This window comes from Melospiza melodia, chromosome 11 (assembly GCF_035770615.1).
Source record: "Melospiza melodia melodia isolate bMelMel2 chromosome 11, bMelMel2.pri, whole genome shotgun sequence".
Classification (NCBI taxonomy): domain Eukaryota; kingdom Metazoa; phylum Chordata; class Aves; order Passeriformes; family Passerellidae; genus Melospiza; species Melospiza melodia.
Genome location: NC_086204.1, coordinates 20,974,818 through 20,990,939, shown reverse-complemented (window position 1 = coordinate 20,990,939; position 16,122 = coordinate 20,974,818). Strand labels below are relative to the sequence as shown.

Sequence of the window (16,122 nt, the reverse complement as noted above, 5' to 3'; positions counted from 1 at the left end):
ATAACAAGGCTTCTAATATCATTACATTTCAAACTACATAATTTAAATTAAAAAGTAAAGGGGTCCAAAATTACTACACATGTACCAAAATTATGAGCTTATGAACAGTAATGAAATGGAAACTCTCAGAAGCCTGAGGTTACACAAAAACTTAAGAGATGCTCCCCATAACTTCTATAATAAAGCTAATAATTCTGTTCTTGAAAGAGAAGTTGAAAGGGTTGTCTTTAAACCACTTTCTTCTCAGCAAAGTTTGGTCAGTTACTGACTACATATTTGAAAAATTGTCATGAAATGTGCAAGGTTTAAAGCTAATGGGAACTTGAAGCAGCAATAATGAGAAACTCCCTCCATGCATATAGAGAGTGATCAAACACCTCCTATGCCACCTGATGAGCAAGAAAGTGCTGGTGCTCCTCAAAGCCAACAGCTCTGGCCTCCGTGCGAGCGTGTTAGAGAACAGCTTCATAGCACAGGCCATCAACACACATAAATAAATCTTTGAATAATGCTACAGCAGGATCTGAAAGATATGTACGTGTGCCTGCCTGCAGAGGGGTTTCAAACAATGCCAGCAGATGGGCCTTGGGTCACACTCCCTGCAGCAGCACTGCACACCACTACACAGCAATACCTCCAAAGGTTGATCTAAATTTTCCTGCACAAGTAAAATGTCAAATCTTTTCAGGGAAGTCAAAGACATAAAGAGAATTGTGTCATTATGTAAGTAGATATACTGAAAGAAGCCATAGAAGGTTCCACACATTCACAAATGTGATAATTTAGATGACAAATGTAGCAAATTAAACCCAACTTGTTAGCTAATAGAATATTTAATTATGTACTATGAACGATCACTTGCATATCTGGGAATTTAAACAATTATTTTTGGAAAGGGGAGAAACGTTCCTGAGAAGGAGGGATTTCTAGCATCTGAGAGCTTTTCTACTGCATTCCCTTTCACCTTCCCTTGTTTATAGCTCTATTCAGTAATAGTTTTTACTTGTTTCCTCGATGTCTTAATTTCCTGCAATAATACATCTGCCATGAATAATTAAGCAATGCATTTGCTGCTCGCTGAAAGCTGAACAAGTGCTATAAATCAGTTCTGGGACCCTCTGCCAGCACAGACACAATCAGAGATCTGCTAATGTTGGCATTTCTTTCTGCAGGTGAGAGGAATGGTGCACAGAAACACTCAAGGAGCTGCTCAGCAGTGCCAGGCCCCCTCGCCCTGGAACTGGCATATTGGGAGTGCCTGTCTGCATCTTTTCCCAAGCAGCAATACTTCAAAGACTCTTTTGATGTGGGACAGTAAACCTATATGTTCTATATTCTTCACATTTACTCCTTTCTCACATTCCTAGGTTCCTCCCTCTTACCTCTCCCACTCCACAGTCAGGAGGAGGAGAGCAGAAGATGTCCTGAGTGTGCATTATTGCCTTCTCAGCACCAAAATGATGGACTGCTGTTCTTTGCTCTATTTCACCTTATTTCTCCTGCTGCTTGTGGTTCAAACCAGGACACTACCAGATGGTAGTGAAGGGCTGAATGATGGTCTGTAGTCAGGCCCATTACAGCCAGTGAAGGTTTATCTTGCCAAGCCATCCTCGCTCTCAGATAGCTGGGCAGGCTGCATTTCTCACTTTTTTGTATATGAAGATGGAAGATAACAAGCTACAAAAGCAACAGCGATAACACTTCCCTTCAACACTTTCACTCGCATCCATATCAGGGGAGAGGAGCAGTAAAACAACTTTCCACTACTAGAACAGGATTCACCTTTTAATTGGATGAGGTTTACAGCGCAATCACTTCAAGTGCAGCTGTGCAGAGGATGAGCCTCTCCAAGTTGGCAGTGCAGGTACACTAGAAAATTAATCAAGACCAGGTATCCAGCCAGGCCAAGGGAATGTCAGGGTAGCCATGAGAATTCCATGTCTTAATTTGAGAATCTCCCCAGTTCACTATAAGGTGCAGAGACTAAAAAAAAACTTTAAAGGTCAAAATGGAGAACTATTCATCACTAAATTTCCCTACAAAACAAACCATGTAATGTTCCTGGTTTTAATTCTGTTGACAACAGATTGCACATATTTTAAAAACGTAACGTTTAGCAGCTGTGCTGCCAGTCTGCAGAGTTTGCATATATAGCTGTGATATTACCATACTCTATTATTCATAACAGGCAACAGACTTCATTCTTCATCTTGTGAAAAATAATTGCAGTTTGAAGTCAAAGTCTGATGGCAAAGAAACACCCAATATAATGCTAGAGTTTCCAGAATTCAGGAACTCATGTAATGGCCTGCATTTTGATTTCAATCAATTCATTAAAAAGACCAATCTATTTTGATCTGTACTTCTTCAACAATAAGTACATGGCTCTTTTATGAAACCCAGAAAAGAAAAAGTCTAGGTGGGCAAATAGCTTTTTCTTATCCACAACAAACATGCAATAAATTAACCGTAATCTTTTAACAAGAAGCAGGAGATACTCCCATCTCATAGAGCCCTGGGACCTTGCTCAGACAGAAATTCGTGAGTTGATGTATAGCTATTCATAGCAAGAATGACTACTGGAAGGAGAAGGTAAAAAACCTTACCCATCTTCCCTTACACTACCATTAACATTAAAAGCGTTCTATACAAATACACTTTTTAATACATTTTCCCTTTCATACACATAAATAAACATTTAAACATATTTGAATCAGAAGGTCTTGAAAGACCTACAGCATCCTTTGCAATTGCTTCTCAAAGCATTTTGTGACGCCAGAAGCTGTTTCAATCCCCACCTTCCCCCTGCCCCAAAGAGCTGCTGGTCAGTGCTGCTCTGGACAGCAAAGCAGCACTGTTTGCCTAGAGTGGTCCACATGCAGACCCTCCAAGCTGCTCTGCTGCTCTGGGTTATATGGGCTGGCACAACCACACTGCCTTTCTTAGAATATCTGACAGTCAAGGAACAGCATGGATGTTTGGTGCTGTCAGAGAGAAGGGCTCTTGCACACCACAGCAGCAACCACCAGGTACCCACCAGAGCCCTGCCAGGGGCAAGCAAAGCCCCTGCAACCCTCAAAGCTCAGACACCAGCCTCTGAACAGATGAATAGCATGGAAAAGTCTCCAGGCAGAGAGCTACATACAGATAAATAAATAACATGTACTGAGAGAAAAACAAACAAACACAGAACTACCTGCTACAATTCACAGAGCAGAGTTAACTGTATAGCTTCAGAAGATGAACCACACACTGGAACAGGCAGCTGTCCTTTAGTCATGCACAGACGTGAGCAAAACGATAGCAAATCTACCAGGGTTCATGAGAAAACCAGTGGATGTTTGCAAGTCTCATGTTCTCCCCTGTTTTTGCCCACCAGCACATTTAATGCAGAGCTACAAAGTCAGAGAAGGGCATTGAAGAGGACTAAGGGCCTGGAGAACATTTTCACACAAAGCTACATAGTCAGAGGAAGGACAGTGATTGTCACTTGGGAGCAGGATAAAAAAGGACAGGATAAAGATATAGGAGTTATTAGGTGACCTAGAGAAGACAGGCTTTACAAGACTGCTCCTTTCCTGGTTCATAAATGAAGACAAACATTCATTTAAAAAAAATCACACTGCCTATTCAGAACATATCTGAGAGAACACTTTCAGTTTGCATACGAAATTCCAGAAATACCTCTGGAAATTCAATTCCAACAATCCTGCATGTCTGTGACCGTTGCTTAGTGCCTGACCTGAACTTTTCAGCTATAATTCAAGCACATTATTTCTTCTCCTAGCAGTGGATGGGTGGACTACCTTCCCCCCAGTTAATCTTCCTATCCTGGCAGTGGGATGCTCAAAATGAGATGCTTCACCAGAAGCCTCACCCACATGAGCAGGGCAGAAAGACTATCAAATGCGTCCTCAGCATGGTACTCCTCATTTTTGCCTGTCACTGTGATGTCTGTCCCCCTCACAAAAGCACTGCTTTCTCAGCTCCTGTATGGCTTATGATCCATTAGCACTGCAAGACCTTTTCTGTATACCAGCTGTCTAGGCAGTTGTCTCTCATTCTGTATTTATGTAGCTGATTACTCCTATTTTCAAACATCTATCCACATTTTTCCTTATTGACATGCATTCTCTCAGACAGTTTTGCCAATTTGTAAAGATCATTTTGAATTCTAATAGTGTCCTCCAACATGCTTGCCTCTCTTCCCAGCTTGTTGTTGCCTGCAAATTTAATAAGCATGTTCTCTATTCTATCAGAGAGATCATTACTGCAAATGCTGAATGCTACCAAACTGCCAAATACCCACCCTATGAGCAGATGTTTCACAGGAAAAAGTCTCATGAGGGAGCACTGAAAGCTTTACTAAAGATAAATGACATCTACTGCTTCTCCATTCACAAAGCCTGTTAGCCTGTCATTAAAGGAAATTAGATGGATCTGACCTTGACAAACGTACACTGGATATTATTCCGTTGCCCATGTGGGTAAAACAATATTTAGAGTTGTTGCAATTAATAAAGCTCTACAGAAGGAGTAATACAAGTCCAGTTTCTGAGAACAGCTTCTAATTTTACATAGGAAATGGGAAGTAATGTGAGTGGGGAGAAAAGGCAAGACTATGAGATGGTCTTTATTGTACCTCCTTAAACATCTAGCATTTCTTGGCCATCATTGGAGGCTCATGGACTTAAGAGTTTGACACCATCCAGCAATTATTCTAACACAAAATAATTCTGCAATTTAACATAAACTTGGAAAACACCATGTGGTATACTACATGTAACTCTTCATATGTTAAGTAGTATTCCTTAAATTCCACAAAATTACACAGGAAGTTCTTCTCACACGAAGCACTACAGATTACAGACCATACTAGAATTTTTGAGCTAAACTGGCCTCTAAAAAAACCCTTTATCTGCAACAGAAGGCTGAGTGTCTAATGGAAAAGATGCTGAGCACTGCATAGATGCTGACTGAACAACACAGGGATTTTGTCCTAATGTGTAAAAAACCCCCAAATCATACTCTGCTTTTAAAACAAGGCACACAACTCCACAGACAGTGATGTATTTTAGCATTTGAGGGGAAGAAAAAAAAAAAAAAAACCAACAAAACTTTGGCAGTTAAATATGTTAAATGTTCCATGCATTTACTAAGACAGAATAAAGGTTGGACAGGCATTGCCGAGAAAGACAAGACCAAGCCCCTGTGGCCTGCAGTACAACCATAGAGCAACTTCAACAAAAAACACTCCCTATTTCCACAGCTGCCTCAAGAAACAGACAAATGCACCAGAAGAGGAACTTCGTGGTGTCTGTGTGAATTAATTCTCTCTGCCCATGTTCCAGGCTGGGCGCTGCAGGACTTGCAGGACGCCTCTCCTGGGCACCTCTGGCTTTTGGGAAGCTGAGATCCCAGCAGCTCTGGCTACACACACAGAATGAATACACAGGCAATTTAGTTACACACGAGCTCACACAGCCTCCTTTACAGAGTGATCCAGCGTGAAATTCCCTTTATATTATTCAGCAGCCTGTTTTTCTATGGGTCACTCCTTCCACAAATCAGGTTCTGTTCTCTCTGGACACAGCTACAGATGCGCTTTGGTGGTCAAATGTTTTCAAAAACATTTCAGACTAGAGATCTATAAATATCACCACAGTCAGCTTTAAGGGTACAAAAGTATTTTTCCACTCTCTTTGTTTTTAAGAGCAATTCGAAGACAACTTTTGCAGTAAGAACCAAAAACAAATGTCCACCTTATAAAATACAGTCCCTCAACTTGAACTTTGCCTGAAGACCAAGCAGGGCACATTTCAGCCATGAAACAAACTCATAAAAAGCTGAAAATAATAGGTTATTACTAAGAAATTTCATGTTAACCCCTGATAAACTGTGCGTAATGGAGCATAAAAAAGGATATTAGAAGTTATATACAGCAAGTATAAATGACAAGTCAACAACCAGGACCATTACCTGTTACATCAAACAAGAGTAAAGGGAGCCTTTCTAGGTCTTGGACTACCCTCATCATTCTCCTGAGAGCCATACTAAACTCTGTACTCAGCATGCCAAGACTGAGAACACTGTGTCAGGAGCAGACATTCCAGTCCTTTAAAAAGGAATATGAAAGTATTTGCTTATGAGAGAAGTTTGCTTCTCTAAGGGTTTTCCTGTGTCCTGGAAAAACTGAAAGCTTCTGTTTGATCCTAAATAGGATTAAAGTACATAGTCATCATCATTGGATCACTATTTTAACCATTTTCAGCATGTAACAAGAATCTCAATACTCATCGTTCTGTTCTTTCAATGAATCCTCCCTCTTGTAAATTAAACACTCTCTAAGTACAATACACTATAGCTGCCTCACTTTCAAAATGTCTTTTTCCCCCAAATGCGGGGATTGAAACCCTTTCTGAAATCAGTGCATGGTGACTCTCACGTTTACCTCAAAAGACAGAATTTCAGTTTCAAGTCTGAAAAGGCAATGCCCTGTCTTAGGAGCAACACCAAAGTGAGAGCTCTGCAACACACTCTGTCTCCCACTCACACAAGTCCCCAACTTTTGACAAGCGGGTGAAATGGAACAGCCCCACCTGCCAGGCACAGCTGTGCTAATGCTAAGGCTCAAAATGGTTACTAAAAATGGAGTTTCAGGGGCAAAATCCCTACATGTGTAAAGTTGGTGAGTATTTCCTGGCCTCTTTAAAACCCCCCTTCAAAACAACCTTTAACAGAAGTAATACAACAGCTGAAGTGGATTTGGCTAAAAATAAACACAATGAAAACACATAGGTGTTCTGCATCCTTAAAACAAAGAGCAGAGGCTCAACAGTTACTGTCTTCTCCTGTCAGACAATTAGCTGCCAAGGGCTTACATCACTCATCTTTGAGGTGAGCCAACAAAGTTGCCACATGTAGAGTTTGGAAAAACATTTAAAACAATTTGCAAGAAAAGCAGCAAAAGCAAGCAAGAATTCTAAGTGATTCCTTTTAAATCTGCAGCATTTACCAGTGCCAACAGTGGACTGATGATGGTCCTTTCCATGGGACCCCAGGTACTTCCAGAGAATCCACTATCAGCTCAAGTAGAATAACCTCATGTAGCAAAAACAAACCAGCTCCAAATCTCTTCCTGACATGATGACTTTATTCAAAGTATCAACTCAGAACAGTCACCCTTGGTGCAATGAATGTCTGTTGGAAAATTGTGGCATTTCCATTTATTTTAAGATTTGACCAGGTACTACTTATATATCTCAATCCAATCTTACAAAACACAGATTTCCTGGAAAAGATTTCAGGGAAATTCTATTATTAATTACTGGGGGGGAAAACAATGAGTAATATAAACAGTGAAAGACCATCTGAAAAGCACAGCAGGATTGCAAAGTCATTCCAGCCTGCACTACACTAAATGAAATATATTCTGTAATTATTTCTTTTAATACTACATCAATGCCCCTTATTGTGAAGGCTTAATGTTATGATGCAAGAGAGAAAGACAACACTAACACACATTCAAAGCTCTAGCATTGCAGGCTACAATTCATATACAAATGTAAAGCCATCATCCACTATAAAAAGTGCTTTGATTTAATTCAGTGATCATATGTCAGTAAAGTGTGCAAGGCAAAAGACATTTCTATGAGTTAGAAGTTTCAGTAAGCACCCTACAGTGTTTTCACACCAACAAAATAAATGAGATTTGTCTCTGGCACAGACAAAGCACTGATTCTCACAAGGGACTAAACAGAGCATTCAATTAAGAGTACACCACTGCTTTTCAGCTCCTGATACATAAAGATAGACAACTTACCAGAGAAAAAGCACCCATGAACAGATGCTTTTTTTCCCACTCCTTTTTAAACCATGTTCAACATCAAAAAAGATTGACTAACATTTTGAGCAAACAAATTTCATACTCTTGGTTGTTCACAAAAATGAGCTTGATCATCTTATATTACAGTATCATTCTGACGCACCAGTATAATGAAGAGATAATCAAAGAAACTAAAAAAACCATTCCTATTACCACATCATTGCTTTTTACAACTACTCAGCTAAAACAATGAAAGCTCCAGCAGATCTTACACTTTTTCCCTTTCTGACATCAGTAGTAGCAATAGTCAGGAGCATCACGACAAACCATATTATTTTATTGGTTTTCTGGCACTCCTTTCCATCTGCAAAGGATGTTACCATCACTACTACAGGGTATTTAAAATATCTCCTTAAAATACACAGAGCAGCCTCTGCAAATAGCCAAAACTGATTAACATCTGTGAATGAATGCAACTAACTTGCAATTAGATTTGGAAAGTAAAGGGTAAGCTTTACCAAGGTTGGTAGTCAGCTACAAATAGAATGGGAAAATTACCTTTAAAGAATTACTCAGATGACTAAATGAGCTGGGATCCAGCAAAACACATTTTAATGTACCTAGGGGCAGATATTCATGAGCAAAAAGCCAAATCCCACTAATGAAATAGAAGTCTGCATCCTGGGAATCAGAGGTCCAGAAAGGAATTCAGAGGTCACAATGGAGGACCACATTCCCAGCTGAATGCTGGGAGTAAAAAAGATAAAGTGCCATTGTACTGTTGGAAAATGCAGCCACTTGTCTTGGTCCTGGTCCCTTGACTTTAAAAAACATATTGAAAAGTCTGGAGGATTAGTGAAGAACAATAAAAATTTTATCTGGTCAGAAAAAAAAACAAGACGTGTCCATTCTTCTACAAAAAAAGGACAAACTTCCAGGTTCTCTAACTCTTCCACTTAAAGTTGTTTCTCCATGAGATTGCATTAAACAGCAGGAGTCTCCAGTCTCACTGACAGATGTTCTAATATCCAGCGTCTAAACCCTAAAAATGCATAAAGGTAGTTTGAAATAAATACACATTTGGAGAAGTAATGATTACTTGCCATTTTTACAGATCATACAGGAGATGGGTAAATTCTCTATCATTTAGTTTTCAAATAATGATTTGACAGCCTCCCAAAAGCTACGTGCTAGCTCATCCACTGCTGTAAAAGTAGACACAGAAATTACCACTGAAATTATACAGCCTGTGCTACACAGGTCAGAGTAAAAGACTACTCTGATCTGATTTCTGGCCTTAAAATCTATGAATCTACACTGAAGATAAAATTGTAAGCAGGTAGTTCTATTGGTTTTCTGTATCACCAAGCCAATAAGCACACTCTCTCTCAAAGAACAAGTATTAAATATATCATCCCCTCAACATTTGTCACTGTGCTGGATCATTTACACAGATACTTAATCACAGGAAGCGCCTTGTGAAGGCAGGAGAGGAACTGTGGCTGTGCAGCTGAGTCCAAAAGGTGCAAATGGCAAGTGGGGATGCTCAGCCCTGCACAGCAGCAGTGAGGGGCTTGAACAAGGAGCCAGGGAGTGGAGGCAACAGTCAGAGCCCACACCTTGGTCTCCATGCAAACCATTGCCCCCAGGTGTCCCTGCAGACTGAGCACATGCTCGGAGCTGCCCCAGAGCAAAGCACAGTGAGCCTGGCTGCAGCTGCTCCAGCACCTCTCTGGGTTCAGGGGCCACCACTCACCAAGGGCTCCAAGAAGACAAGAAGAAGAGATCACTATATATTTATTCTGCTTTTACATCCTCCATAAGTCTTCGTACTGACCACTATGGGATGAAGTATTTGGGGCTAAGGAGACCTTTGACCTGTCAGCTGACATTGACTGATGAACGCTGGTAGCTTTTACAATAAATAAAAAAGACAAATCATCATGCTGTGATTTGTTGTGGGTAGCAACCCAAACTAATTCACACTCTCTGCAAGTGCTGGAGCTAAAATGGCTATAAATGCAGAAAAAGATCCTTTGTCTACTCTGTACATGATGTTTGTCCTCACAGCATTCCTTCTACCTTGATGTCTGCAACATTTAGCTACAAGCAGGCGCACTTAGGTATTTTACACACAAGTGTAGAATCCATTCCTACCCAAATATATATATTTGATGAGTAAGGACACCAAAAGTAAACACTGCACAATAACTGTGGTTAATGTTTCAACCCATCCCTTAATGACACTACCTCAATGCCTTAGGTACAGGGGTTTTCCTAAACAGTATTTTCCATGTTGTTTCTGCTGATGGAATGTGTCAAGCTAGTCAAGCTAGAATTGCAGAAAATTAGTATTTACCTGTGCTGCAATACCTGGATCCAATCGCATCAATTACACATAATCACTAGATGCAGTGTTTGGGGACAGGCAGGCAAACAGGAAACCTGGAAACAGAAACTGATGCAAGCCAGCAATGGAGAAGCCTCATGTCCAGCTTTTGGAATGGGATCCTGCTGCCCAGCTCTGCAAAGTGGCCATTTTCCAGGCTTGCACAACAGCAAGTCTATCTCACAGCGTGGCCTGGAGCAGCTCTGTTTGGGGCTGAGCTGTTGTTGAGGCATCATTCAGGTTATGAAACAAAAGCAGTAGAGTTGAATCAGGGAGTCAAAATGAGCCACTGTGGTCTTGGGAGCACAACACAGTACGGGCAGACAGCAGAGTTAGGGGACAAGGACAAACTAGTGCCTAAGCACACGTTCCCTCCAGTGCTCTTCCACACAAAACCTCCAGACAGCACTTGAGGTGCAGTGCAAAATCCCTGGCAAAACACAGCTCACCTGAAGCTAGAAAGACCATCCTACTATTCTTAGACTCTGGGACACCATATCTAGAAAAGTAATCTTAGTACTCTTTATTTTCCCAGCCTTCACAAGCATCAGAGGCCTATTTTTTTATTTTCTTTTTTTAATGCATCTCCTCAATTCAATTAGCATCCAAGAAACACTGATTGAAAAAAACCCTCAACAAAACAAAACAAACAAAAACCCTCCACCAAAACAAAAACAACAACAAAAAACCACCAGAAAAACCAAACCACACGCACAAAAAAGCCCCATGTACAAGATGCACATCTTTTGGATATAAATTAACTCTTCATTTCAGGGGCAGGGCAGCCTTGAGACGTTTCAGACTCAGGGTCCCTTCTAGCCAGGGGTGGTGGGAGCCCAAGCTCTGCCTTGGCCACACCAGCTCACTGAGGCATGTTTCATCTACCCCCTCAAATAAAACCCAAGTTTGCTCTACCTCTAAAAATCAAAAGGTGCAAATTGCTTGTTTACCAGGTATCAATTCACAGGTAGTTGGCCTAATTCTGCCTTAGTTCTTTCCTTCTACAAGGTCACTTTTGAAGCGGTTTTACTCCTTAAGCCCTTTGAAATTCTGTGCAAGACAAACCAAAATATACTGCAGTTAGAAAAGGCCCAGGATCAGTCACTGAGTCTCCTCCTTTGGCTAATGGAACCTGTTCCCAGGACTTCAAAAACAAAACCTAATTTTTTAAAAAACAAGAGAACAACAAAAGACATTGCTGATGATTTCTCATGAGAGTATTGATTTTTCCTCATTTTCTCTGCATTTTGTTTTGAGAGGGGATTTTTTTAGGTTTTCATTTTATTAGAATAAATGACACATTTTCAAAAGCTGAAAAAAGGTACCTTTTAGTTGACAATTGCACTGAACATTAACTGAAATCTGCAAAGCCATTTTTCCCATGCACAATCAAAAGATGACAGACAGGGAAGCACAGAGTGTATAAAAAAAACCACACAAGCAAGCTTGAGAGAGAATGGGTAAAACAGCCATCCTGAATCAGCTCTGAGCTGCTCTAATGGAATTAGGGTCACCCTGACAGAAACACAGTCAGATCACAGAGAAAATTTAATAATTTCTTATTGCAGTCTGTAAAGGCTGGGGAGGATTTGAAATAGCTGTCTGCCAAATTAGCACTTCTGTATCCACCGTTGGTGCGCATGTGCCCCTTCCCACTCACCTTCTCCCCCCAGCACCCACCAGAGCAGCCAGGGAAGCACCACTCCCCTCCTGCTGCCAGGGAGGCACCCACAGAGCCCCTCCTTTTCTGACACTGCCACCCAGTTTAACCTCTGGATGCCGCTTCAACTCCTCATCACTGACATTCTTCACAGCTCCTGCGACCTCGATTCCAGGGGAGGCACCGGCACAGCACGGGGCTAATTCCGCCAGGCAATACACACTAAATCTGCTTTATCTCAGGCGTTAACATCCTGCTTTCTGCCAGCTGCCTTCACTGTCAGGAAGCTACAGCAGCGACACTGAGATGTGGTACAACAACAGCAGGTGGGGAAGGCAGGGAAGACCCAGTCGTGGGTGCTCCCTGAGCAGCCACCCACAAGCCATGCTGCTGCCAGGGATGCAGCACAGCCCATCTCCAGCCATCCTTCTCCTGCTCCCCAAAAAAGCAATTTGGGGACTGACTCCAGAAAACCCAGGGATAACCCTGCTCTCACTATCCTGTTGTTTTTAGTAAGGCAAATGCAAGAGTGCTTTGCAGCTACACAGCCTGCCCATCCCTCCACTGACTCCAAGCAGCACTGCAATGGGAAAAGGAAGAATCACAGTGATTTCTTGGGAGCAGTCATAACCAGTGTGATAAATAAATGCTCTTTTGCTGAAGCCAACAGGATCCTATGGGGACTGAAAAACAGAGGAGTGTGCACATGAGGTGCTCCTTCCACAGCATCCCTCTGTAGCTTCTTCTCCAGTGCTCCATATCTTCCTCTTGCCCTTCACTACTGTCCTAAATTAGGACTCTCCAATGCCAGATTCACTACTGCATCACTTGTTTGCATCACTGATGGCCAGGCCCCATAAAATGCAGGGTTTGGGGTTGACATTTTAGGCCTGCAGAGTCACAGAGCAGACAGATCCTTTCACACAGATCCCAGCCTCTGAGGGTCGGTGGTAAGATTCAGTGGGTAAGATGATAAAAAAAACTCTAAGTTGCTAAAATACACGGAGTTGCTAAAAACCACTTTCCATCCTAGGAAAACCTTGATTAAATCATGGTGGCTGTGGTAGTTAAAAGGTCAGTGCCCTCGGTGCCCTCCAGAGCTGCCTTCCAGATTAGGAAAAAGCAATTCAGAGCGAGTCTGCACCACAGAAAAAGACATACATACAGATAAACTTGCTGCTCAACACAGAAATGTTCCACATTTGAGACATCACACAGAAACAGAGCCAATTCTGTCAAACTTAAGCATGTGGAATTATTGCACAAAATTAGCAAACCACGTCTACCACAAGTTATCCTCAGGCCAAGAACTGTCCTGGGACATCACAAGCTCCACCAGCTTCGGCACATCTGTGACGTGAGTGATGCATCTCTCCTTTGCAGGAGCCAGTATCAAGATAATAAATTTCATATTTTTATACACCTCAGAATACTAAACAAGTGCTTCTCTATGCCAGATTCCAAAATGGGCTACAATGTGCAGACATAAAATGATCTGAATAAGCACCTTTCAACAGCACCAGCAGACAGCAAAGTAAGCTGAGGAAGGAGACAGCTGCTGCCCCCAGTATAACTGGGCAGCTCAGACTCATACAGACCCCCCATATTAATCTGCTGCCTGTACAAGTCATCCCTAATGAAAACAAAATAACTGAATTTGTACGTTTCTTCACATCACTTCTTCACTCTTCTCTCCAGCTTTCCTAAGTTTAGGTCTTCTTCTCAGTCCAGGACATGTAGGAACCCCCAGTCTGTTTCCTAAATTCAGCCAGGCTCTTACCAACATGAAACAAGATCTCCTTCAACTTTCACTAAATTACATCTAATTACAAGCCTGGTGACTAAAGCTGCAGTGAGAAAGAAATGACTGCTGGCACCTCAGGAGGGGCATCATGGTCACCTCATCTCCAACTCGAGCATCCCAGGAGCCCTGGGTACTTTCAGAGGCAAGAAGTATTCACAACCACCAGAGTCTGTAATGGATGTGCAGACATTTGGACACTGAAAATCTGGGTACAGATTTAAAAAAAAAGGGAGAGGGCCTGCAGAAATATTTGGGGACTGCTTAACAAATACAGGCCTCAAGATTATGCAGAAAAAGCATTGAGATTTCCTGCTCTCTGCATAACCCATTCCATAAAACAGTCCTACTATAATGATAGCCTTTTTAGTAGGCTATCATTAAGCATGTTTTTGTCCTCTTGTCTGTCCACAATAGCATTTTGTGCACATATTTCCTCTTGGCTGGATGGGGCTAATTAAAGCCAGTCACAGCAACTCTTTGGGACAGCCAGGACAACAGCAAGGACACAACAGCTAAAAGTATGACCACAAGGAAACACTGTACTCCAATTCTGCCAAAATACAGGTGCAGGAGAGCTATACCAGAAGGTAAGAACTTGCACCCTCTTCCCCAACAGCTTTCTCCAAGAGCAACTGCCTGCTGACTCAGGAGAGATGTCTCAGTGCTACACAAATTACGAGAGCTGGCAAAAGAACAAGGGAAAAAAAAGTAACAGGGATTACTGTGACCCCAATACTTCTTTCTTCCTCCGCCCCCAATTTTCTTTACTCATCTGTGCGTGTTAGAAATCAAACTGTCAGGTTTTGATCTCACAGCTTCTGCAGAAATTCTTTCTGCACTTGAATAAATTTTGTCAGTCTTTTTAGTTCTACTTGTGCCCCTTCACACACACCCTGTTTATCTGCAATGCGCACACTGGGAAATAGAAGACTGGGGGGGAAGTTGTCTCTTAACCCTCAGTTTCCAGTACAAACAAAGAAGGTTTAATATTTCTGGAAACAAATTTTGCAAGGCATTCAAGCTTTCCAAAACCAAATGTTACTTACTGTCCGCTCCTGCTAAAGGCAGCATCAAGCAGCAGAGGATGGCTGCTGGCACAGTGAGTACTGGGATGCAGAAGTTAGGCACCATATTCCAAAATAGAACAAGTCCTCTTCAGTCTGAGGCAAGTGGTCAGTACATCCAGTGTTACAGACACAGACTTACTCCTGCAAACCAAAAAAAGGAAGAAAAGGAAAATTATTATGACACACAGATAAACTGCCAGTATATCAAACTGCATTGCAAAGTCATCATTACAGACACTTTTAAAAAGAAATTTACCTATCTTCCCTGCATGAGCAGTAGAGCACCACACACGCCTCTGAATTCAATAAGCTGATTTCAAGGGTCAGCAGGCATAAATGCACCTGTCTCCAAGTTTACCTTCATGTACAATCTGGTTTATGGCCCATTAATGCATCCTTTAGTTGCTGTTGCTCACAACAAATAGTTCTGAAGCTGCACATTACACTCAAAGAACAGTCTTAAGCTCTTGTAAGTCTCCTTCCACATGCCCTAGCCAGACGTGGTTGACTGCATGTGTAGGGAGGGTTTGCGATCAAATTGCTGTGAAGCACAGCTTGGACCATCCAGCTGGGCTGGTGTGCACCAGGCAAGTCTCAGCGGGTTCCAGCAGAAGAAACAGAAGCTGAATTGGATCAGCTGTCAGCTCACAGGGTGAGAGTCACAGCAGAATGTTATTGAGGAAAGTGTCTATAAAGAGAAGCTTTACCCAAAGCAAACACCTCAGCCTCAAACTCCCCAAAATAGTGGCAATGATTACCTAAAAGGATTCATGATTGGATATTCCCTCTCCAAAACAAAGCAAATCATCTTGCAAATTGCCTTAACTTGGGCATCTGCTTGAATATTGAAATACAGAAAATTTCTTGAAAACCAACCAAAAAAAAGGAAGTATTTAAAAAGAACACAATTTCTGTGCATCTGCCTCCTTTATCTTTTAATGCGAATATACTCATTGTACTTCCATCTCAAAGTCTAAGATCCACCTATTAAAACAGACCTCAAAGGAGCCAGCAAGCACCATGCCTCAGCAACCACACTCAGCAGTGACAGGGGCCCATGCTTTCAGTGCCAGGCATCTCAATGAAAGCCCAAGAGTTATTTAGAAGTAGATGTTATTCTCCACTAAGCTGCAGAAGTTACCAAACTTACCAACGCAGCATTATTAGTGAAAAAATCTCATGCTGGCAGATGCCAGCCTGAGTGGACCCCATGAGTATCCCTGAAGCAAAGCAGCTGCAACTGTGCACACTCACACTGTCTGTGGCCCAATATGCCACTCTTACTCGTGTTGTCAGACATTTCAAACACACCTTCAGGACTGCTCCAACAAAGATATTTCTGAATTTTGCTACGTTTGGAAGCGTATTGTTTTTGGG

At 41.8% G+C, this 16,122-nt stretch overlaps 1 protein-coding gene across 16 annotated transcripts in view; it reads right to left on the bottom strand.

Annotated features, from left to right (window-relative positions):
• PTPRF (protein tyrosine phosphatase receptor type F) overlaps positions 1 to 16,122 on the bottom strand; it is a 373,817-nt gene that overhangs the window by 229,178 nt on the left and 128,517 nt on the right. For all 16 annotated transcript variants that reach the window (XM_063165913.1, XM_063165910.1, XM_063165916.1 and 13 more), the window contains one exon: positions 14,725 to 14,886. In XM_063165913.1, coding sequence (XP_063021983.1) covers positions 14,725 to 14,809 — 85 coding nt within the window. In that variant the 5' untranslated portion in view covers positions 14,810 to 14,886. The remainder of the gene's footprint in view (positions 1 to 14,724; positions 14,887 to 16,122) is intronic.